Genomic DNA, 24,115 nt, shown 5'->3' on the forward strand with positions numbered 1-24,115 from the left:
GGGGCGAGGCATCACCGGGCCAAAGCTTCAAACTTGAGTAGACTTGGGAAAGTTTTACAAACCGGGTCTTTTTTAAACACCTGCCACCAGCCAAGGACAGACAGATTTGGACATTCAGCACAGCAGGTCAAAATTGTCGGGGTTATATACTATAACAATTGCTAGCGCGGTTTTTAAGTCAATTGTCGAATCTGTTTAGCAACCACGGTTGAAAGGGTGAATAGTGGAGTTATTATGCCGCATTAGTCGTATTCAATAGTACAATGGCACCACTTAAATTCCCTCCAACAGCCTGTTGAAAAGGTCCCGTTTCCAATTCATCCCATAATAATTTCGCTCCACCGTGTACGTGGGATTGTGCAGTCTGTTTGAGCAGAAACACCAGCCGTCTCAAAATAGTCTGACGTTTATGTTAATAAACTCCATAAAACCCTGTGCCTTCAACGCCACACCATCCAATTTGTTCAAAAATAGCGGAAATCTCTGAAAACACACCGTTGCATCGTCTCTATAGAGAGAGAGAAAGAGAGAGAGAGAGAGAGAGAAAGATTCTGGGCTTTGTCGAATTATGCGTGGCAGTGAAACGCAACACACGACACTAGATTTACATACAATGATTTATTCTGCAACAACCTGAGAATCGCACCCATGTCAATGCAACGTCTTGCCCCTACAACACATAAACCGCGTCACGTCAAAGTGTGGTACACGTCAACACGGGTGCATCGGTGGCCAGTATTCTCTCACGCAAATGATAAATGTACATGCATTCGTGGATTTATAAAAAAATACGTTTAAGTTAGAAGCCTGGGGAATGCTGACATCTCGCACTGCACAGTGAAGATCTGTTTTCTGGTAGACTGAGGGAAGAGACGGACTGAGGTGGTGGCTCTTACGTTGGTGATGTAGGGCTCGATGGCCTGGGCTGTCCTCTTCAGCAAGGCCTTGGCCAGGTCGTACGCCTGCTTGTTCAGGTTCTGGAGCACAGAAAAACGAGGTAGGGGGAAAACAAGTTATGAACGGCACAACAATTATGAAAATTGTAATTGTATATTGGCAATAGGACTGGGCCTGGATATCCAACCAAAATTAAATTAATATAATTAAAAATAATCAAATAAAAAAAACATAATAATGTAATGTAAAAGCCATTCCAGTATACTGGTATATACAATACACAAGTCCCTCCTCATGATGTCCATTCAGAAGGACCACTGCAGCGCGGGGAAACACGCAGTACCCATGTTGACCTGCAGGGGTCTCACTGAATTGAGGTAAACGGGAATGACAGAGCCAGAAGGCCTGAAGAGGTCCAATGTCCTAGCAATAGCAAATCACTTCACTAGAGTCCACCTAAGTGTATTACGAGCCCTTTTAACACAGCTACAGTTACAGCCTCCAAGTGCTCAGACAGAAAAAGTCCACAATCATTCAAATCACGTCTGACACAGAGGAGGGAAATAAAACAGCACCAAAGCCCAGAAAGAAAAGTCAGTTAATGCATAAATGTTTTAATAATGTAGAAATGTGTTAGTTCAGTATTTTGCGGGGGGGTATGTGTAAGTGTTTGTGTCTGTAGTGTGTAAGTGTGTGTGTCTGTAGTGTGTAAGTGTGTGTGCGCGATTGTTCGTGAGTGTGTGTGTGATAGTGTGTGTGTGTGTGTGTGTGTGTGTGTTTGTGTGTGAGAGTGTGTTTGTGTGAGAGAGTGCTTGTGTCAGGCCTGCACACGCACTCTTTACACATCCTTTAGACTGCAGATGTGAGTGTGTGCGTGCGTGCGTGCGTGTGCGTATGGGGCATGCAGATGTGTACGTGTGTGTACCTTGTGCGCGGGGACCAGGTTGACCAGCACCGTGTCCAACAGCTCCTGGGACACTGTGTCGCCCTCGCAGATGATGGAGCTCATCAGGTCCACCATGTGCATGTGCACCTTCTGGTTGTGCCCGTTGCTACGGAAACGGGAGAGAGAGGGATAAATAAACACGGCACCGCGCACGAGGGGGGGGGGGCCGAGCCAGGCGCCGACTAGCGTGGCAGGCGGCGGCATCGATGGAAGGCATCGCAGATGGAACGCCTTTCATCTCAAACCGCCGTTTGCCGTAGCGTGTGTAAATAAATGTGTGTGCGTGCGTCTATGTGTGTGCGAGTGCCGATGGGATGGGATGGAGGGGGGGCATTAAATGTGCAGTTCAAAGCCACGGCAACGGTTATGCAGTTTGAAAACACAAACACACGGTTATTTAAAAATGAGATTATTTACACTTTCTCCTCCCCCCCCCCGAGCTTGTTTGTATAGAAATAAACAGAAGTCCAGCTGTTCCAACGTTTGCCTGGCATTCACCCCCTGGAACATCTGTCCACCTGACCACAACACCAGTGTCGGATACAGGAGTCCTGGGGGGAGACTGACTTCCTGTTTTGACATTCTACTGAATGAAAACGGATTTGCTCGAGTGGGTGAGACTTCAGGGGGGAATCGTATAAGTATTTCTACCGTGGTCGGTCTGCGGAGTTCATTTGAGACCGTCAAGACGCATCACAGTTTACTACTGCTGGCCGAGTTTGTGTCAGCCAATCACACGCTTGCAGCAACGTGATTGGTCGAAACAATTATGAAGCAAAAGAAAGATGCCCTGTTCGGTTAGATTCAACTTTAGATCAGTAATGTAAAGTCTGATTTGTGAGGCTACCATGACATCAAAGGGGCAGAATTCATCTCACAGTGCAGCCGTCAGTAGAGAGATAGAGAGGCCCACAGAGACTTGAGCAACACACCAAGCAGCTGATTCCACTGTCCGTCCGCCAAAACACACACACGTACGCGTGTGTGTGTGTGTGTGTGTGTGTGTGTGTGTGTGTGTGTGTGTGTGTGTGTGTGTGTGTGTGTGTGTGTGTGTGTGTGTGTGTGTGTGTGTGTGTGTGTGTGTGTGTGTGTGTGTGTGTGTGTGTGTGTGTGTGTGTGTGTGTGTGTGTGTGTGTGTGTGTGTGGTCTTACTTGATGACTTGGAACAGGGTCCTGTACAACTGGGTGAAGATCTCATTGCTGTCTTCAAGTTCAAAGCAGATATTGTAGGACTTGACCCAGGCTATGTTCTGAAGCAGGACAAAAGACAAAATAAATAAACCGGAATCTTTCATGAGCACATTAAAACATTGAACAACATTAAACACCATTGGACAGCAGCTTTGACACACGCATCACATCGTAATCTAGACACCCACCTCCAGCAGGTAGAAGTACCGGTTGAACTGGGCACTCTTGGTGTCCTCCAGACCTTTGAGTTGCCTGGTGATGAACATGAAGATGTCCTGGAAGAACGGCGACACAAACACATGTCACCGAAAGCTACTCCTTGGTCTCCACTTCAAAATACATCCACTTCAAAGTAAGTGCAATGCTAAATGGATTGCATTCAAAGCACTTTACGATATCGCCCAACGTTCACCCATTCATGCACACGTTCGCACACCGACGGCGGTTTCAGCCATGCAAGGCGACAGCCAGCTGGTCAGGAGCAGTCTGGGTGAAGGCGTCTCGCTGAGGGACACCTCGACACTCTAGCTAGGAGGAGCCGGGGATCGAACCAGCAACCTTCCGGCTACCAGCCAACCCGCTCTACCCCCTGAGCCACATGCCGCTGGTGATTGTTGGTTAGTTACGACCCCCCCCCCCCCCCCCCCCCTCCTGCCGTCCCCACCTTGAGCTTGTCGGGGGAGGTGTAGGGCGCTTCGGGGGCGTAGATCCGGAAGATGTCCGCCAGGCAGCACGCCACCAGCAGGCGGACGTCCTTGTCCGGGTGCTTGAGGAAGAAGTCCGAGGCCAGGTGCAGCGCCAGGTTCAGGTACAGCTCCTTCTCCTCCTCCGAGTCCTGGTCCATGTCCATGAAGGTCTTCACCACCATCTGGGGGGGGGCGCAGTAAGAGAACTTAGAACCACGACCCGGTGCGAAGTAGGGCTGTCAACGAATATTCGAAGTTCGAATATTCGTTCGAAATGTATCCAAAAACGCGAATTCGAACGTGAAAATTAATATTCGAATGTGAAAAAACACTCCCGCGGTACAAGCGCCTCTATCTGCTTTGTGAATGAGCCTCTGTCTGTTCGCGATGTCCCTCATAATATTCGAATGTGAAAAAACACTCCCGCGGTACAAGTGTAACAGACTAGTATTGTGAAGAGCGAATGTATTTTATCCCCTCGGGGTTTCCGTACTTGGATATAGGTATTCCAGCTCTCACGCTGTGACTGGGTGACTTCTGATAGGTACTAAGTAAACGAGACTATTTTCCCTTCCACGCTTGTGTCATTCTTGTCATATAAATATCTAAGTGCCAACGCTCGGTTACACAAGCGCCTATCTGCTTTGTGAGTGAGCCTCTGTCTGTTCGCGATGTCCCTCATAATATTCGAATGTGAAAAAACACTCCGGCGGTACAAGCGCCTAACTGCTTTGTGAATGAGCCTCCGTCTGTTCGCGATGTCCCTCGTTTTAAAGTAAGGAAATGCCCAGCAGGAAGCCGCCGCCCTATATAGGATATATATATATCCCACTAATTTGAACCATGGTTTTGTCGCATTATTGACATATTGACGGCAACTGCGTAAAATAGGCAACCAGATATTTGAATAGTTCGAATTCGTGATTTTTTTCCAAACGAACATTCGAATGTCATTTTTGAGCAATTTTGACAGCCCTAGTGCGTAGAGCGTCGAGTCGCCATGGTAACCAGGATGTGCGGTGCGGGGGGGGGGGGGTCACTGACCTTGAGGCGGCGCACCATCTCCTCCTTGGAGATCTTGTCGGAGATCTCCTTGACCCCGGGGGGGTAGGTGACCTTCGCGTCGGCAGCTCGAGCTTTAGAGTGAGCCATGCTCGCAGCTCCTCAGTGCCTGGAAACAACAACAACAACAACAACATTAACATTAGCTCCTCAGTGCCTGGAAACAACAACAACATTAATAATAATAATACATTTAATTTAGAGGCGCCTTTCAAGACACCCAAGGTCACATTAACATTAGCTCCTCAGTGCCTGGTGACATCATCAACAACAACATTAACATTAGCTCCTCAGTGCCTGGTGACATCAACATTGACATTAGCTCCTCAGTGCCTGGTGACAACAACAACAACAACAACATTAACATTAGCTCTTCAGTGCCTGGTGACATCAACAACAACAACATTAACATTAGCTCCTCAGTGCCTGGTGACATCAACAACAACATTAGCTCCTCAGTGCCTGGTGACATCAACAAGAACAACATCATCAACATTAGCACCTCAGTGCCTGGTGACATCAACAAGAACAACATCCACATTAGCTCCTCAGTGCCTGGTGACATCAACAACAACAACAACATCCACATTAGCTCCTCAGTGCCTGGTGACATCAACAACAACAACAGCAACATTAGCTCCTCAGTGCCTGGTGACATCAACAACAACAACAACAACATTAGCTCCTCAGTGCCTGGTGACATCAACAAGAACAACATCATCAACATTAGCTCCTCAGTGCCTGGTGACATCAACAAGAACAACATCCACATTAGCTCCTCAGTGCCTGGTGACATCAACAACAACAACAGCAACATTAGCTCCTCAGTGCCTGGTGAAATCAACAACTACAACAACATCAACATTAGCTCCTCAGTGCCTAGACACACCAACAACAACATCAGCGCCGCACTGAGTAGACAGTAGACACGACAACAAAAACAACATTAACATCATCAGCTCCTCAGTGCCTAGAAACAACAACAACACCACATCTCAGAGCCTAGACACGACATAATAACAACATCAACAACAACATCATCTCAGTGCCTAGACACAACATAACAACATCAACATCAGCTCTTAAGTGCCTGGAAACAACAACATCAACGCCAATATCCAACGCCAGAATCTTTTTAAAAGGCACCCAAACTAGCATCAATCAATCACTGAAGAAGCTACCATCATTATTGTTATGATGGCATGGCCCTAAATCCTTGAACACGACACCAACACCAGTTAACATAGACGCCAACACAACACCAGTTAATATAGACGTCAACATGGGTCTCGTCATAACATGAATAAGTCACCAACATTGGGCTCCTCATAACATGAGGACGTCGCCAACATTAGGCCCAGCATAACATGAGGACGTCGCCAACATTGGGCTTCTCATAACATTAGGCCATCGCCAACATTCCCATCATAACATTAGGCCATCGCCAACATTGGCACCCATCATAACATTAGGCCATCGCCAACATTCCCATCATAACATGAGGACGTCGCCGACATTGGGCCCATCATAACATTAGGCCATCGCCAACATTCCCATCATAACATGAGGACGTCGCCAAAATTGGGCTTCTCATAACATTAGGCCATCGCCGACATTGGGCCCATGATCATAACATTACGACTTCGCCAACATTGGGCCCCTCATAACATTACGACGTCGCCAACATTGGGCCCCTCATAACATGATTAACTTCACCAACATTGGGCTCCTCATCATAACATGAGGACGTCGCCGACAGCCAAGTCACTCAGCATCGCAACTTTAGGAGGCCGGGCGAGCTTCCTCATATCCGAGGCCGGGGCCTTAGTGAAGATTTAATTCATTCTAAAGTGTTCGTCCTCAGAGATCCCGGAGGAAACGTACTGAATGAGGACACGCTCCATCCAGATAGAACCCCCTAGGGGGGCTGGAAACCAACACGTATCGCTCTGCCGCAGCGCTAACCACCATGCTACTATATAACACCTGGCGTAGGGGGAGGAAATAGAGAGGGGGAGGAGAGGGAGAGGAGGAGGAGAGGGAAGGAGGGGAGAAGAGGGAAGGAGAGAGAATGAAGGAGAGGAGGGAGAATGAGGGAGGAGAAGGAAGAGGGAAGGAAGGAGAGAGGAGAGGGAAGGGGGAAGGAGAAATAAGGAGGGAGGGAGGGAAGGAAGGAGAGAGGATAGGGAAGGGACAGAGAAGAGAGAAAAGAAGAGAGGAGAGGGATGGATGGAGAGAGAAGACGGGAGGAAAAGGAAGAGGGAGGGAGGGAGGGAGGGAGACGAGAAGCAGCAGCAGCAGCAGAGGAATGAAAACCATCTTACATAATGTTCAACTTCAGCTCCGATAACAAATACATCATCCGTTTTGAATCTGGAGGGTTGGGGGCTACACTCTTCAGGGCTCCAAGCTCTGGTCATAGTCGAGTCTACAGTCTTGGTCTGCAACTGTGTGTTGAGTGGCGTGTTCAGTGGGGTAATCACCAGGCAGTGTTTTTTTTGCACGCTGAACCAGGGATACGTCTCCAGCCTTCGTAATTCACACTGCTCAGAAAGTCTACGCTGCCTTTCATTCATAATTAAACAGTCCACTGCCCTCACACCGAGATTGCACCCAAACCAAATACTGCCTCCAATGAATTCAATAAATGATGAGAAAGGCAGGAAAAGAGTAGTGAGGGTGCAAAGAGGGAAATCCAGTAGGGGATCTGCTGCCAAAGTCTTCTTGGCTTGCCGTGCTTGTTTAATAGATATTCTATTAAATGTGGGGGGTCCCTTCATACTTAAACTCTCTGATGAACAATTTAAATGTCAGCTGCATGGTTCATCTCCAGCCAAATGTCCCATCATCATGCACACTCGGTGATGCAGCATCAACTCGGCTTCGTGACTGTATCACAGCACGAACTCCTGCCCATACACAGCCTTCATTCTAAAGCCGGCCGGCCATCTGTCCGCTTTCCATTACAGGCCTTTTCCCCTGCATTGAAACCCTGCAGGCAGGCAGCCCGCCCGCTTACTCATCCCCTCTCTGCCAAAACAAACGACTTGGCAACAATTAGGAAGGCCATGCAGTGCAGTTACTGCTGCAATATGGTGCCGCCACTCTGAGGCTGATGTGAAACACGTCTCGTGTGGAACGCCCGCCCGCCCGCCCGCCCGCCCACCCACACACCTGTCCATCAGGGCTTTGACTCCGAACTTCGTTATTCGAATATAGTTAGAATTTCAAAAAATAAATCAAAATTCAAACGAATATTAGGCAGCCCTTAATATTCGAACCCGTTATGGGCAGGCCAAGAGGGAGAGACGTCGGAAAACCCGACACAGTCTATTCATAATATTGTAATGGCCACGGAAGAGGCAGTGAATGAAGTATTGATTAGACAGCGATTTATTAGAAAACTAATAAACCGTTGGAACACGCAAGACCGGTAACCATAGCAACGCGGGTAAACAAACATCGCGAAGCCCAATCCAGGTCTTACTGAAGGCATTTAATGGTAAAAATATTATTAATAAATATTCAAAATATATTCGAATATTAATATTAATAAACAAACAAACTTCGAATATGATTTTTGGGCAAAAGTCAAAGCCCTACTGTCCGTAGTGAAAACTATCTTTGCCGTCAAGTGAAGAAGCATTGGTTTGCTGATACATCAGTGGGCGTTTGTTCTGGGCATGGTCCCGATGGTGCCACGGGCCCCGGGCGCGAGACACACCTGTGTGGGCAACATTGTTGAGGCAGCCACACTTTGTAGAACAGGTGCCAAGCTTAGCACCAGTCTCCTCCCCACCCTCCAGGGTTCAGTAAAGGCCCACTTTGCTTCTGCCAGCTCCTAAAGTAGACACGTTATCTAATCGAGGTATGGCAAAGAAATCAACTGAGTGGGAGGAGATCCCAGTTACAAACGGATGGCATGTGTGCCATGCACTGGAGATCTATTATACTAACAACTTAATTGTTTTAAAGGTTATATCAGCAGCCGGCTCACCCCTCTGTTTGTCTTTCGTGCATCCAGTAAAAACTATCATGAACGCAGCGCAATAACGCCGCAACACCCACCCCTTGTCGGTGTTTGGATGGTTGGAATACTGTTTATTTTGGTTTTGAGTGGTTGGTGGTAGTACCATTTGTTTTTGTGTACGATCTTGGAGCACAGAGACGCGTTTTTTTGACGACCTGCTTATAGGGCGGGCAGCTAGCGGATCGCGAGGAAAGATCAGATGAATGTGATCACTCATGTTTTGGCCTAGCATCGCTGATACAACCTTCAAATGCAATTCTGAAAAATTTAAAAAAAACACGCACTGAACAACTCTGACCGCAGATCTGCAGGTTTGGCTGCAGACCGATCAATTAAATAACCGCATCAGTGTTTAATTCCATCACTGATGATCCGGCGTGTAACTGAACCGTGAGTAGGGCCAGGGTTGAGACGGAGCAGGGAACAGAGCAGGGCGAGTTGCAACGGGTAGGGATCGGACCCACACATAATTAACCGCTGACTGGGTTGTCGCTCTTCATCAACGTGTTTGACACAGACAGCAGGCGCGTTCCCCGCGTCGTCTGTGGGAATTTGAAAAGAGACACACCACACCATGTGCGAGTAACACGGTCGGAGGCGTCGGTTATAGATTTATGGATGGCTCAGTTAAATGCGGGTCGTTTGGGTCATCACAGGTTACTGAATGAGGTCATGCAGATCATCGTTTCAGTGTATCCATTTTTTGCATTGGCCAACAACTTGTCTCACAAATCAGACTTCAGTTAAAGATTCTAAAGACTTTAGATTATTATCTAGTAGGGCCCGACCGATTCATCGGCCTGCCGATTTAATCGGCCGATTATAGCCTTTTTGAAAATAATCGACATCTGCCAAAAAGACGCCGATTACAACAGATTTTTTTTTTTTTTAAATGTTATTGCACTTAGTATCCTGCAGATTGCGCTCCTACTCGCCTTGCTAACCAACAACTTTAGCTGGAGTAAAAAAGAGGAGATGAAACAACATGAAAGCACGCTCACTCAGGCAGCTGCGCGCTCACCTCACCAATGTACACAAGACGCGTTGTTTGAGCATGTTGTGCCTGTTTTTCTTTAGGTCCCAGGCCATGTTAATTTGTTATACTGTAGACTCTAACGGTGAGACCATACTGCTCAGCACGCACGTGTTGGTCACTGCTCACGAGCGCAGCACATTGGGAGTTAGTTATTTATTTTACATTTTACATTCCACTCATTTTTGACTGTAAATGTATTCTAAAACACTCAAAGGTTCTGCATTCAATTCACATATTCGTCAAAAGTGTTTAAAGTATATTTAAGGTATCAAAAACTAAGTTTTATCTGCTTTTTTTTGTTTTGCTTTTAATCGGCCGATTAAATCGTAATCGTAATTTTTCTCTTAAAATAATCGGCATCGGCACTCAAAAATCAATATCGGTCGGGCCCTATTATCTAGTCTGACGACAGACCAGCTCAAATCTTGGTGAACAGTGCATTTCACCTTCTTCTGGGAGGTGGAGATCGCAAAGTGTGTAATTGGCAAACAACTCCGCCAACAGCGGTAAACTGTAGCAGGGTGTCTGCAAAAGGTTTAATGAACACTGTAAACCAGGGCTGTCCAATATTGTAGCAAAATGACTTTGCAATACTTCTGTAGGGCCATATGAAATCCGTTTTATTTTTTTCCAAATTCCGTTTTATTTTTTTCCAAATTCCGTTTTAATTTTCATTCATTCCGTTTTTACACTTAAAATCATCAGAACGAGTGTCAAATAAGTGCGAACGAATACAATTTAATCAGATAGAAGACTACATTTATTAAAACATCACAACATTGCACTGTTTTTAGTGCTTCAAATAAAAACATGACAAATATTAAAGTGCTTATAAACTCTTTTTTTATAAACTCAAATTGTTGTTTGAAGGGGCGTGCCCTGGCTACGGCGTTCATTGTTTTTCATATGGATTTTGGACTTCAAGTGGTCATCGCACGTATCTTTGCGTTTCCAATCGATAGTATGTTGACATATTCTACAAAACACCTGAGTGATAGAAGTGTTTTGGATATTGTTCGGCTCTGAATTTGGGGTTAGAACCGAATTACGGGCGCTTCAACTTCTTCTTCGGCTTCTAGTTTCCCGGAGCGGGACCTATTGTTTGCGTGGTGGACCGGGGATTTTTTTTTAACATTGTTGTGCGAGTGACTGCTAAACATTCAGTGACGTTAATGTCACCTGTGTTGTTTCCCTTTTCCCTCGAAACTGAATTTCACCAAAATAATGGCGAATTCCGCTGCATTCCGCTCCATATTGTAAATGTGACGTCTGATGTGCCTTGTCCCTGTTGCATGTTATATGTGCTGAAGAACAGGAACCTGCTGGAAATCAGTTATTTTACTAAGACAGGCCCGTTTTAAATTGTAACTTTGTTACTTTTAATACTTTCCTGCTTAATAAAATAATAAAAAAATAATAATAATAAAAAAAAAAAATTATCAGTTGATTCCGTTTTTATTGTCCAATTCCGTGATTCCGTCCGCGTTTTCGTTATCGCGGATTTCATAGGGCCCTACTTCTGTTCTTTGCAGCATATATATATTGCGCTACGGAAAAAATGAATTGACTATTAGCTTAAATTTCCGTGCATTGAGTCTAAGAAACAATCTACCGATTGTTTCTTACATATGGAATCTTTGCTATACAATCTGATGAATTAAGTTCCCTAGCATAGCACACTATTGCTGAACCACAATGTTATGAGGTGGTAGATGAAAATATTTCAAAAAGGGGTCAAGGTTAGGCACAAAGTCTAAACTGAATTTTGTTTCCTTTATTGTACGCATTATCATTCTGTACCTTTTGCATGTCTTTCAGGCACAGTGGCCCACCCATTGACTGGGACCGATTCCACCATATCCGTAATACAGCGAGATGGTGAAGCCCGTCATGTCCCATCATTCACCTCAGCATGAGCGTGGAGCCGCCACAGCCCGCCAAACGGCCGTCTTACTCTGTTCCCGTAGTATTATCATCACCGACACTGCTGATTATATAATAACACACCGATACTAACCGATTGCCGTGTGTGCTGCAGTTCACAGACGTGGGCAAACCAGTCCGCACCTCAGCTTGTACTCTGCGTTGAACTGCGTTGCTAACCCTGCGTTCACACCAAAAGATGCATTTGCTGCCCGAACGCGTTGACGCCTGAGTTTTGCGGCGCGTCAAATCGAGTTTTGCGGCGCGTCAAACTTTTGACGCGCGTCAAAAGTTGAAATATTTCAACTCGAGCAGCATTTGACGCGCCGCAAAATACGTGAACGCGCCCTTCACCCGTGCCCGGCAGCGGGCACGGGCATGCCGCGCCGCAAATCAGATTTTGACGCGCCGCAAATCAAGTTTTGCTGCCCGTTTTCTCGGCAGCAAATGCTGCGGCAGCAAAGCAGCAACGCGTCTCTACATTCACTTTGAATGGGATCACGACGCGCGTCAACTTTTTGCATCTTTTGGTGTGAACACAGGGTAAGAGATTGTGGATTAGGAAAACAAAAGTCCATCCCTTTGCCGTCAATCATTAATCAATCTAAATTAAACTGCCAGATGTGGGAGCATGTTGAAATTGAGATGTGAGATTGTAGTGAGCGGAGAGAGGCTCAGCCCTAGGGCTCCTTCACCAGGATAAGTGGTTTAGCGGCGCCTTTGGTGTCCGGTCGGGCTGTGGTACCCGTGGCAGCTCTCTCTTGAGGATGCCCAAGTACACTCCATGGATTCATCCACACGTCTAGTGCGTTATTCACCAGAGCACTGTGGAGATCACTTATTCAAGCGACCTGTGATGTATTGTGGGAAATCAAAACTAATAAACAAACGTCCTAATCTTTTTCATTAGCTTTTTTTTTTTATTTTTTTTTTATTATTTGCAAAGGCGAGTGTCATCTTCCGAATCATGGACGGGTACCATGCGAGTTTACCCTTTGTATCAAGCAGCAAAAGCGTTCCAGCATAACGTGTTCGAGATAATTACTTAGCAGACGCTTTTATCCACAGCGACTTACCACGGTTCATTCACACACCGACGGCGGAGTCAACCACGCAAGGCGACACCAAGCTCTTCAGGAGCAGTTAGGGTTAGATGTCTGTCCTGCTCAGGGACACCTTGACATGGGAAGGCTATACAAGTCAACCCACTCTACCTCCTGAGCTAAGCCAACCCTGATAGATAGATGTGCCTTTACTTTGACGCTGACCGCTCTGCAGTCGGACTAATGTGCCCATCGCGATGCCAAGGCTGGAATGATACATCGTACAGTGCTCGTAAACAGGCCAACATATTCATACTTACTAGCACTCCTTCTCTACGCCTCAACCTCACGTGACTGAGCACTTTCCCGTAACGAGGCAGGAAGCCTGGCCTGGCCTGGCCTAGCCTAGCCTAGCCCCGCCCCTTACTGTATCTGGTTAACTCCCCAGGCTTTGTACCGCCTCCCCCCAGAAGTTCGGCTCTAGCATTGTCGGACTGCTGGGTCCAAGATTAGCCAACAACGATTACATCAGAAACTATCATTGATTACTAGGCTCTGGCTGAATTCATGCACGGTCCATCAGTGAAGGATCTTTCCACTTGGTACGTCGTGATGATTCCCCTTTAAAATAAGCTCCTATAAAGCCCAACACATAGGGTCAAGACGGAAGCAGGAGTGTCAGGACGTGATGCAAAGCTTTTAACACGCTGACAGTTGAACATTAGCGGCAGCTGCAAATGCATTCGCCGGTCCCACTTGGAGTCTGTCCGTGTTAAGCCCGGAACCGGAGTGCACCACCAACCGGAGTGGCTCGAGAGATATCCCGGAACTGCTTTGTTCCCAACATAACAGTACCGTGGTATACTTTTGCTCGACCGCATACAAAAACGCTCACAGAATCAAATTGAGAATTCAAGCTCGGGTGTGAAGATGGATGTTGAGGAAATGGTCCAAAAGACGAAGCAACAAAAGAACCTGGACAAGATACGGTTGAGACTCAAGGTTCCGTTTAAAAATCTGTTCAGAGAATGATGATGGACCCTGGTACGGAGAGTTATGCTTATTTTATTTTATTTTCCTCATCTATTATTCATTCATCACTTAAATAGAAGAGGGACCAACCAAATATAACTTCTTTATTCTACTTCATTTAAGAATGCTCGATTCTGATTGGCTGGGAGGGGTGCATTAATCCGGCATATTGATATTAATTTTATTCAAGACTGTATTTTAATATTTTATACATGCATGCAGGGTCAGTATGAAGTGCAGTCCGTGGTCTATAAATGACTATGAACATTGGAATAATGGAATTGCACTTTCATTGCGTTATTGTATGCATTCAATCTCATTTTAATCTTGGAGAAACAAGAAGGATGGAAGAGGACCCAGATAAATATCAAAAGACTCCCCGTTAAATCAGGCTAACATGGACCAGAGAGGCTGAATGCTTTTACAACGATACTCCAGTGGTAAGATTCTGTCCAAGGAACTTTGACCCAGTGAGCCAACAGACCCCTACTGGGAACCACAGTTACGCGAGTGTGACTGTCAATAAACTGGAACGCAAGCCACCAGCTGCAATTATGCAACAATTGGGCTGTGCTTGTTAAACTTTGGAATTTAACGCACCAGTCCAAGCCGATGGAGCGAAGACAGACGTTAACGTTTCTTAAAGCACCACGGAAATGCAGAATATCAAAACATGTAGCGTGTATTCAAATCATCTGCGTCAATAACACCACGTCAATATCATAGAGTACTAGGCATATATTGTACACATATGGCTTTCACTATTGATGAACATCTTTTAGATTCAACACCCGTATTAAGAGCTCATAACTGTGTCATTATCAAATGCTATCCGAGAGCAATAGGTGTTGACACCTCCAACCTCAAAGCTTTTTGGCTTTCTCAACTAAACAAAATACATATGGCCTTGAGTCCCTCAATAAAAACCAACAGCATGTTAACCTTACTAAACAGGGGGAAATGTATAAAATAAGTTCATTCATTCAAGCGTCTGCCCCAAGCTATTCAGCATGGAACGAAGCAAAGAGATAGAAATCCAACCAGCAAAACGAGGAGCAGTCTTACACAAACCTCTTGTCTACAAACATGCTACGTGCGATAACTAGATGTAAAGTAGTCCACTCATTGAGTTACAGTGTGAAGGGGATACCCTAGCAGAGCTGGAGGTCTAGGGTAGCCGCGAGCCATGTTGGGGTATCAAGCACCACCCAGCAGAACGCATGGCAGCTATTTTTGGCATCTAAAACCTGCAGTGCAACAGAACAGTGATTCTACAGGAACAACTACAGCAAAGAATACCCGTGAAAAGACATTGACCGGGAATTGTAGAACCACAGTAAATTCATGTTATTCTGTCCATATAGAACCGCGATCCAACGAGAAAACGTTGGGGATCTGATCTGATCAATAACAGTCACATCGACACTGAAATCATTTTCTGCTTCAAGTTGTTCAAATGTTTGTCTCATGAATCATTATAAAACAAATAGTTTTGTATTTATTAGCTGCCTGGCTGATAAAGCAAGCACATTTCAGACATCATCTGGGAATTTGGCAGTATACATCACATTTTAAAGACCAATAAACAATAGGGATGTCAATCACCATCTAACAATGTTGTCTTTTTTTTTCCCCATCTACAAATAGAAGGACATCGTTTTTTTGCATTTATTGGGATAAGGAATGATCATCATAGTTAACGTTTGATTCAACAACATTTGCATATTTCATAGTTACAGATGCCAGTGAATGCCCACGAGTTAGTGATTACTAGACATCCTGACTAGAGGATGGCCACCTTGGTAAACAAGTCAACGCGCTACGCGTCAAACTACTCTAAGAAGCATCAGCCAATACTTCATAAGAAGACAACTTAATAAGACGCTATTCTCCATATCAGCAGTTGGTTTGGCCCATTAGCCCGTGATCGCCGCAGTACCAGTTGTCCACAACTAATCCATCACGCATTTACTCTGCCCATGGAAACACACAGTGGCCAAGAAACAACACTGACTTGATGAACACATTGGGGCCACAATAAACGCCATAGTGCTGCACCCACAACACTGGACCCTTAACAACACACAGGTTTTCCATGTGGTCCTGACAGACCCCGAAACAGGGACCCTGTTACGCCGCAGCAGGAGCGCGTCGAGGCCGTGGCGGGGCTAGACCTCTCCTGGCGGCTGCTCTGCTGCTGGCCGCGGCTAATCCCGTTAGCAGGCTAGCTGGAGAACCCAGAGAGCTAACCCGCTAGGCTAGCACCCTCTCCCTCACGGTGATAGCACACAGCGCTGCTGACAGAAGAAGCTAAGACACAATGGCATCCAGATCCTACTAAAATACCACAGCGGTACCCTAACTACGACCGGACGTTGCGGATAATACGAGCCCTGGTTCTGCCGAAGCATCTGGGAAGTCATTTAGCTTAGCATATGGCTAACCGTTTTGCGCCCAACTCTCCGGTTATGCAGCGCTATGAATCTGACACGGTTCTCCCCGACACAGGCGATGGACGCGGGCAGCGCTCCCCCGACCGGGTTCGGGAGACCCGTGGGGCCCGGGGTGAAGCATACACCAACCCGCCATTCAACACAAAGCCAGCGATTATTGTTAATTAAAAAAATTATCAAACCGCGTGTGTTTATTAGTGTATTTCCATACCTGTGTAGATGAACTGTGATCAATCGCGTTCTCTTCTGCAGCTCTCTTCCCCCTCCTAGCTCCAAAATGGCGCCAACATGTATAGATTCGGCACCCATGGGCAGCCTGCCATCCGTGGGGGCGCAGCGCCCCCTATGAGCCAGCGGCGGGTACTACGTCTGCTGCAGCTGTCTGGGAACACTATGATCCCATTCAACGCCAGAGCTTCTATGGCTGCTGCTTTCTCGGCTGGTGCTCGTTGGCTGTTCACAATCACAGCCGAACAGCATCGGGGAAGGCTAAATATAAAAAAGAAGCTTCACTGGTTGTTTTATTTTTTTAAGTGAGGCATTAAAAATGGCTACTTGTTTTATCGAAGCATGCGGGCAACGCGATGCGTGTATAATATAAAGACATGGTATAATCAACAAACAGTCCATACGACCATATTTGCTTTCGACTGCGATCATGTTACGTCAAAATCGAATTGTGAAAAATGAACCAACTTATCGCTAGGGGGCCCTTGTTGCTTGGAACAGTGCCAGCCAATTGAACCAAATTTGAAATTGGGATATTTTGACACATGACAAACCTTTTGAAATCGATTAATGAAGCGATTTATAAGCTTTTAAACATTTGATTATATTACGTTTAGAATAAGGCCTACTACCTTTGGCCAGAAGACAATGACAGTCGGGCAGAAAATAGAAGCCCTTATTAAGCCAATTAACCAATCAATGTTAAAACGCACCAATTTAGTGGCACGCGGGCGCTTATAAACCACAAGGCGGGCACGAAGGACTTCTTCATGGGGTTATAATGGAGGGGTATGGGCCCCAGGTTATGGGCAAGATCTTCTTTGGCAACCACCCTGGCGCTGTGCCGTTCATCCACGGTGGATGGGGAAAGGGAGACGGCCGGTTTCTGACCCCCAGTGGCCTCAGTTACCTGGAACTCTGCAAAGTGATCCTATCAGAAGTGCATCCGTACGTCGGCCCTGGGTTTAAGAAGACCGACACTAAAGAATGCGGCGTTCAAGTGAATTTCAAAGTAGAGAAGATAACCCAGTGTTCGCTAGGCCCCAAAACGCTGTATTCCCAGGAGAGGGGCGCCAGCTCTCCTAGGAGTCCACACTGCCCCACACCGGGGGGCAAAGCGCCGTTCAACACGCCAGTCAACAACGTGCGCTTCTCCCGACCCCTCTCCATCTACTCGCCGGTGTTTGACCGCAGAAACTTCCGGAAGTCGGTGAGCTGCAGCGAAGACAGCGGGTATGAAGCGCGGGACGGATCCGTGGAACTAGTGGATGGCGAGAAGAAGGTCCTTGGAACCGAGAAGGACCCTTCCGTAAACGTGGGTAACCCCCCGCATCAGGCGTTTAAGGGGTCGAACTTTCAGGTGAGTTTCACCGACATTTTCTACAAGACTTTTGGTGTCGTAGGATGCGTGTCGTGTTTGCGGTTCTCCACCACTGTCAATGTTTCCTTTTAAATGCTCCCTAGTTCCTGGAGCAGAGATATGGCCATTTCCACTGCAGAAAGTGTAACATCCGGTGGGAGAGTGCTTATGTCTGGTGCATCTCTGGAACAAGTAAGGTAGGAAACCTTATTTGTTCCCTTGTGCAGTGGACTTTCCAGTTAGCTGGTGTTGTTGGCGGATGAATGTGTTGCGCTAATTTGTAATACGCCTAATGGCGAACCCAAAATGCTTAATTAATTTTCTAATCCACTTTTAGGTGTATTACAAGCAGCTCTGCCGGAAGTGTCAGTTGGGAATAAATCCCTACAAAGTGGAATCCATTATCTGGCAGGTGAGCTCCCTGCCACAACTGCTGAGGTAGACCTATGATGAGCTCCATGAGATGGACCTCAATCTGGGCCACACCTGCTTCTAAATGTGGGGGTTAATTAAGAATACTGGCTTTGTCTTGTCAAATGCTGGGATATGGTGGGGGAGAAACTAATGTATAGGAATTTGAACTTCACCTTGGTATTTGCCATACAGTATATACTCCAGTTACCCTTGAATAATTCCCGTGTGCCTGTGTTCTGGTCCAGGGCTGCCTGCTGACGTCGTGGGGCGGCGACATGAAGCCCAGGCGCATCAACATGGCCCGCCCCCACCGGCAGGATCTGTGTGGCCGCTGCAAGGGAGCGCGGCTGTCCTGCGACGCAACCTACAGCTTCAAGTACATCGTCTGAGCGGCGGTCAGCGACGCCACCCGCAGCTTCAAGTACATGGTCTGAGCCTGGGGCCGTTAACAACCAGACCGGCGTCGTTACAACTGGACCTTTTTGTCTCCACCCTCCTCCTGCCTAGCCATTGGTGTATTTTAAAACCATTCCCAGTGATGCCAAGCACGGACTTGATGACTGAATTTCTTCAGTGGATCGCCAAAGGGTTGGCATTTGGATGGACCTTCATGAGCACTTGGCTCATCTTCCGACTGGTTTTTGTAGAAAAATTTAAAAATAATAAAAAGTATTGCAGCAAAACTGAGCTTTGTCGACCATGCCTTCAGGGGTATGCGGAATGGGCGTTGTGATTGTCTTTATCAAGTGGCTTAATCTGTCATCAGTAATTCCGTGTAGCGATGGCAGGTCACTTCATTAGCTGATCCACTCAGTAAACAGGCCCTGATGTTTGGTTGGCTGAAGGCATGCATCCACTGGGTATTATTGGGGGGGGGGGAAGATATTCTCCAACTACACATTTTACTCAATTTTTCTGCCCCAAAACAATTAACTTCTGTTCATGTTTAGATGTCAGTGCCATGTGCTTCTCCACTACACTGCTCCATAAATGTTGACCTGGATTAAGGTGTTCAGACAGTAAGGCCCAATCCCATTTCTACCCCTTCCCCTTACGCCTCCGCCTTGTTTTGAAGGGGTAAGTGGAAGGGGTAAGGGGTAGAACTGGGATTGGGCCTAAGACATGGAAACTGATTTGGTGCTTAATTGCCTGTAGGACCACGTCTTAACGAGTCATTTCAGTCATTTATCTGGGTTGCTGTCTAGTGTCTCGACGCATGAATCCCTAGGTTGAGATAGCGCTGAGACAGGTTCAGTATTCAGTCTGCTATGCAGTAGAACTGGGAACATTTTACCCGATGCAGTAAAAGGTCATTCTTCCCCTAGTGTTTTTCAAACATCGCTCCAAGGTTAAGCCATACAAAGCAATTTCCAAATGATCACTTGTATCAAAGCCAGCTTAAAGTTGTATCTAGCTCCAGTCCAACCGTTGACTACCTTCCACAGGTGTTGCTTTAAACATCGACGTTAAGAAAAAGAACCTGGTTATGCAGGGAAAATATCCTTGCGGTTCGAATTCATGTTGGTTGAATCCACCAAGCGTGGAACAAATTGCCGAAGGCATAATAAAACTCAACAGATTTATTTTGACATATCTTTACTTTGTAACAGCCTTGTACATGGCAGCTGAACTTTCAAAAGGCTGTAAAAGTATTTACAAGGTGAGGGGAAAGAAAAACATTACTCTAAAAAGCATTAAAAATGTGCACGGTCTGGTTCGGCATGCACACAAATTCACCCACGTGGGCTTAAAGCCCTCCTTTTGCACCTCATACAAAAACATCTTTCAGATAAAACAACTCTATAAATATACCAAACACTTCATACAGTACACGGTGGACGCATGCATGGCAGTTAACATTGAGTCGGAACAGTGAATGCAAATAGAAAAACTTGAATCGAGTGGCCGATCGGGTATAAATGGGCAAAGAGACATTTTGTACAAGCGGTAAACGAGGGATCACGATAACACGTTCTCAGCGAAGAAGCACGACTAGTTTTTCTTTGAACGCGAGTGCCGAGCGTCAGTTGCCCCCTTTCATGGCGGGCCGGTACCCCTCTGCTGCGCCCACAAACAAATGCTACGGATAACGACGGCCCCGACGGCCATCGTCATGGACATGAACGCACCACGGGTGACGAGAGTAACAGTGAACAGTGTCTGTTCAAACGTGGTCTTTGTGTACAGTGTAGGACAGTGAGGGCTATACAGTGTACTGTAAACTTACTAAGGATAACGCTAGGACTAGCCAGAGTGCACGCGGATCACAGTACAGCAGGACACACCTGTGTAGCCGGGGCCTAACGACAGTAGTTTTAAGATCACACCGATTACACCAGCCTAATGGAGGACTAATAAACAGCACGAGAGCAGCTTGAAGAGAACTACACTTCGAATCGCCTTCGCCTGCTCGGTCGACTCTGTGTTTCAGTCAAGAGATAGTCCTCCGGATTTAAAGGAGCACTGTGCAAGTATTAGCTAGTGTTTGTGTGTGCGTCTCCAGACGTATAGAAGGGGATCACACAGCGTTAACAATTAAACTACATTTCCCAGCGAGGCTTGAACGCTAATCCTCTTGTTGAATCGGAACACATTTACGGCTTGCTAGCGAGTATTTCTACTTTGATTTACTTGACACGTGTTTACAAGGCGAGTACACAACGTCTAAATTTAAATACTATTCTCAATCCAAACGGGTATGCTAGAGTCCAGCCTGTGCACGATCACGATTGGTTAGCTAGTGTTACCACGACTTTGACGATATAGGCTCAAACACGGTCCAGCGGCGGTTTTATTTCCATTGATTAAAGTTATTGATCGTATCCTCTCTGCATGTGGAACACCTTTTCTGTTGACGTATTTTGAAGCAAACCGTTTTTTTCCGTTCATTTTTAAATACAGAACACTATCGTACACAGCACCCCTTTAAAACGGCTCAAGGCAGTGTCTTTCAGTGAGGAGCATTCAACTAGGTCATGCATTGCACATCTTTTTTTTTTCTCTCTCTCTCTCCAGCAGTTGACACAAACAAGTCCAGCGTGTGGCCTCCCCTTCAAGGTGGGGTCGGCCCGTTGTCACAGCAGCAAATCGTACATGGAGACGCGCCCTTAATCAGCGACCTGCTTCCTCTTTCGTAAAATCATAACGACCGTCCGTTTAGTGCAATAGGGACACAACATTCTCCCACTGGCCTCGTCCTGCTGTGGTTGGCTCTGCTTCACCAAAGCCCCACGTGTGCGTCATTCAGTTTGTGGTGGCCGCCAACCCCGGGACAGGAGTTCTGTTTCCCCCCCGTGGGGAAGAGATCCAGGGGTGTGTGTTCCTTTATCAGAGCAGGAAGCAGGTTCCACAGTGAGTGACGACCTTCAACAGAGACTACACGAGCCTTTTGATATGCATCGGGGAGAGCGGAGGAGCTCGCTCCCAGTCCAGGATCCCGTCAGGTCACCCTTCTCAGCAGGTCCGGGTCATCACGTCCCTTAGGCTCCGACTTCACCACTCCTTTGTCTTAAAGTAAAAAATTAATAAACGAAAAAACGAGTCTGTGCGTCCCGGGTCTGCCTGCAGCATGGTAGTTTCCCCAGATAGGTCATCGTCTCTTGGTCAGCGTGGGACCGTCACATACGTCAGGTCTGTAGGTCCACTGGTGCAGCACAGCGCCCGCTTCACAGGCTTCTTAGGTTTCAACGTCCGACGGGTCGGTGTTCAGCAGCCCCGCGGCCCCCAGCAGGGGCAGGGCCGTGGCCCCCAGCAGGGGCAGGGCCGCCCGGCCCACCTTGCCCAGGTAGCGGGACAAGGGTGCGTCGGGGGGGTCCACGCAGCCGCAGCACCCCCACCCGCCGGCCTCTCCCGGGGCCGGGGGGCGGGGCGACGACGGCGGGGGGCCGAGGGGGAGGAGGGAGGGTGCGGGAGGCCGGGTCTGGACCGCCCCGCCATCCCGGGCCGGGACGGGGGGCGGGTCACGTGCGTAGCGATGGGGGAACGGGAGCAGAGGGAGGTGGGAGGCCGGGCCGGGGACAGCGGGGGGGCCGGGCGGGTGGGCGCGTCCCCCCCGGACCGGTGCTGAAGTCACGGTGAGGAGCGCGCCGGGCGGGGACTGTCCTCTCGGAGGCCGGAGCAGCAGTTCGCCACCGCCCCCCCCGTGGACGTAATACTGGGGGCACGTCGGCGTGAGGGGGGCCGAGGGGGGGGGGCGGGGCCGGCCCGGTCCCGCCGCGGCGGGGGAGAAGAGGTCTGGAGGCTCGGGGAAGGCGACGGCGTGCCGCGGCTGAGCCGGCTCTAGCGCGGGGGCGGTTTGGGGTGCAAGGCGGGGCCCGGCTGGGGGCCCCGCCGGGGAGGCGGCGGACGCACGGGGGGGGGGAGGCCCCGGGCCCCCGCCGTCCACCGGGGGTGCGGGGGGAGGAGCTGGGGGAGGGCGGCGGAGAAGATGGCGTAGAAGGGGTTGTGTAGCGGCGGCGAGCTGGGCTCCGTCCGGGGCGGAGACGGAGGGGAGAGAGGGGGAGGAGGAGGGGAGGGAGGGGAGAGAGGGGGAGGAGGAGGGGAGGGGGGAGGAGGAGGAGGGGAGGGAGGGGAGAGAGCGGGAGGAGGAGGGGAGGGAGGGGGAGGAGGAGGGGAGGGAGGGGAGAGAGGGGGAGGAGGAGGGGAGGGGGAGGAGGGGGAGGAAGGGGGACTCAACACCTCCTGTCAGAGGCTGGTCCCGGAGGCGCTGGAGTCGGGGAGGTAGGTGGTGACCACGCGGTAGTCCTGGGCGCGGCGGATCATCTCGCGGATCTCCCCGTTGAGCTCCAGCAGCTTGGAGCAGATGAGGCTGAGGTCCTGGCGCGAGCCCACCAGCGCGATGGTGCCCGTCTGGCCCAGCGTCTGGTGCCGGAAGAAGGCGTTGAGCAGCGTCTGCACCTCGCTCTCCGAGCCGCCGCCGAACACGCCACCAGGCCACTGCCTCCTGGGGGGACGGGGGGGGACGGGGGGGCGGGACGCAAGACCCTCGGTTAGGGAGAACTCAGGAGCACAGAAAAACACACACAGACACACACACATAGAGAAAGACACACACACATAGAGAAGTCACACACAGAAAAAAACACACACACACACACACACACAGACACACACACACACACAAAAAAAGACACACACACTCACACGCACAGACACACTCACACGCACAGACACACACACACACACAGAAAAACACACACACACACACACACACACACACACACACACACACACACACACACACACACACACACACACACACACACACACACACACACACACACACACACACACACACACACACACACACACACACAGAGCCTGGAACTGTTCCCGGGTTGGATCCCATTGTGCCCATTGTTTACACGCTCACGAGAAGCTTTGGGACGAGCAGGCATTCATTAAGTCGCCGCTGAACAACACGGCGTCTGAAGTTCACTGCACTGTGTGCTCGCGGCCCAGCTCTGGGTCCCGCCCCCACCCACCTGCTCTCCTGAATGTAGCGGACGGCTTTGGTGAACTCCTGGTTCTTCAGGCACTCCAGGATGGCCTGCACGGCCGCCTCCGAGCTCTGGAAGCTGGGCACGGGCGGGGCGGCTGCCTGGGTGGTGAGGGCGTGGCTGTGGCCGTGGGCGTGGGCGATGGCGTGGCCGTGGGCCAGGTGCGTGAGCTCCAGGTCGCTGGCCACCGCCGCCTCGGCCGCCTGCAGGCTGGTCTTCAGGTCGCTCAGCTCGCGGGACATGTTGAGCAGCTGGGGACAGACGGACAGACACAGACGTGGCAGGCTGCTGCAGTGTCCTTCCAAGGCAGGACGGG

At 48.6% G+C, this 24,115-nt stretch overlaps 3 protein-coding genes across 6 annotated transcripts in view; 1 reads left to right on the top strand and 2 right to left on the bottom strand.

Annotated features, from left to right (window-relative positions):
* The window catches only part of pds5b (PDS5 cohesin associated factor B), a 41,160-nt gene extending 23,085 nt beyond the window's left edge, over nucleotides 1–18,075 (bottom strand). The window contains exons 1-8 of one of the 4 annotated variants that reach the window (XM_056593867.1): nucleotides 17,241–18,075; nucleotides 16,511–16,788; nucleotides 4,765–4,891; nucleotides 3,699–3,902; nucleotides 3,223–3,309; nucleotides 2,996–3,093; nucleotides 1,823–1,949; nucleotides 897–977 (exon numbers count right to left, since the gene is read on the bottom strand). In XM_056593867.1, the coding sequence (XP_056449842.1) occupies nucleotides 897–977; nucleotides 1,823–1,949; nucleotides 2,996–3,093; nucleotides 3,223–3,309; nucleotides 3,699–3,902; nucleotides 4,765–4,872 (705 nt within the window). In that variant the 5' untranslated portion in view covers nucleotides 4,873–4,891; nucleotides 16,511–16,788; nucleotides 17,241–18,075. Of the gene's footprint in view, nucleotides 1–896; nucleotides 978–1,822; nucleotides 1,950–2,995; nucleotides 3,094–3,222; nucleotides 3,310–3,698; nucleotides 3,903–4,764; nucleotides 4,892–11,648; nucleotides 11,831–11,865; nucleotides 11,890–13,134; nucleotides 13,193–16,510; nucleotides 16,789–17,240 lie in introns of those variants that run through there. The other 3 variants (XM_056593869.1, XM_056593870.1, XM_056593868.1) reach the window with 3 other exon arrangements.
* zar1l (zygote arrest 1-like) lies at nucleotides 17,260–18,984 on the top strand. The gene is made up of 4 exons (XM_056593871.1): nucleotides 17,260–17,887; nucleotides 17,992–18,084; nucleotides 18,225–18,299; nucleotides 18,547–18,984. Exons 1-4 carry the CDS (start codon nucleotides 17,309–17,311, stop codon nucleotides 18,688–18,690), a joined length of 891 nt encoding a protein of 296 aa, XP_056449846.1. The 5' UTR covers nucleotides 17,260–17,308; the 3' UTR covers nucleotides 18,691–18,984.
* Nucleotides 18,985–22,984: 4,000 nt separating this feature from the next.
* fryb (furry homolog b (Drosophila)) overlaps nucleotides 22,985–24,115 on the bottom strand; it is a 53,617-nt gene continuing 52,486 nt past the window's right edge. The window contains exons 56-57 of the mRNA XM_056594495.1: nucleotides 23,785–24,050; nucleotides 22,985–23,243 (exon numbers count right to left, since the gene is read on the bottom strand). Of these exons, the coding sequence (XP_056450470.1) occupies nucleotides 22,985–23,243; nucleotides 23,785–24,050 (525 nt within the window). The remainder of the gene's footprint in view (nucleotides 23,244–23,784; nucleotides 24,051–24,115) is intronic.

Source organism: Gadus chalcogrammus, chromosome 7 (genome assembly GCF_026213295.1).
Source record: "Gadus chalcogrammus isolate NIFS_2021 chromosome 7, NIFS_Gcha_1.0, whole genome shotgun sequence".
NCBI lineage: Eukaryota > Metazoa > Chordata > Actinopteri > Gadiformes > Gadidae > Gadus > Gadus chalcogrammus.

Bases quoted from the DNA above. Each gene is read 5' to 3' on its own strand.
- zar1l (XM_056593871.1), top strand. From the start codon at position 17,309: ATGGAGGGGTATGGGCCCCAGGTTATGGGCAAGATCTTCTTTGGCAAC. The intron at 17,888-17,991 runs GTGAGTTTCACC...AATGCTCCCTAG, and splicing joins TTAAGGGGTCGAACTTTCAG to TTCCTGGAGCAGAGATATGG. The intron at 18,085-18,224 runs GTAGGAAACCTT...ATCCACTTTTAG, and splicing joins GCATCTCTGGAACAAGTAAG to GTGTATTACAAGCAGCTCTG.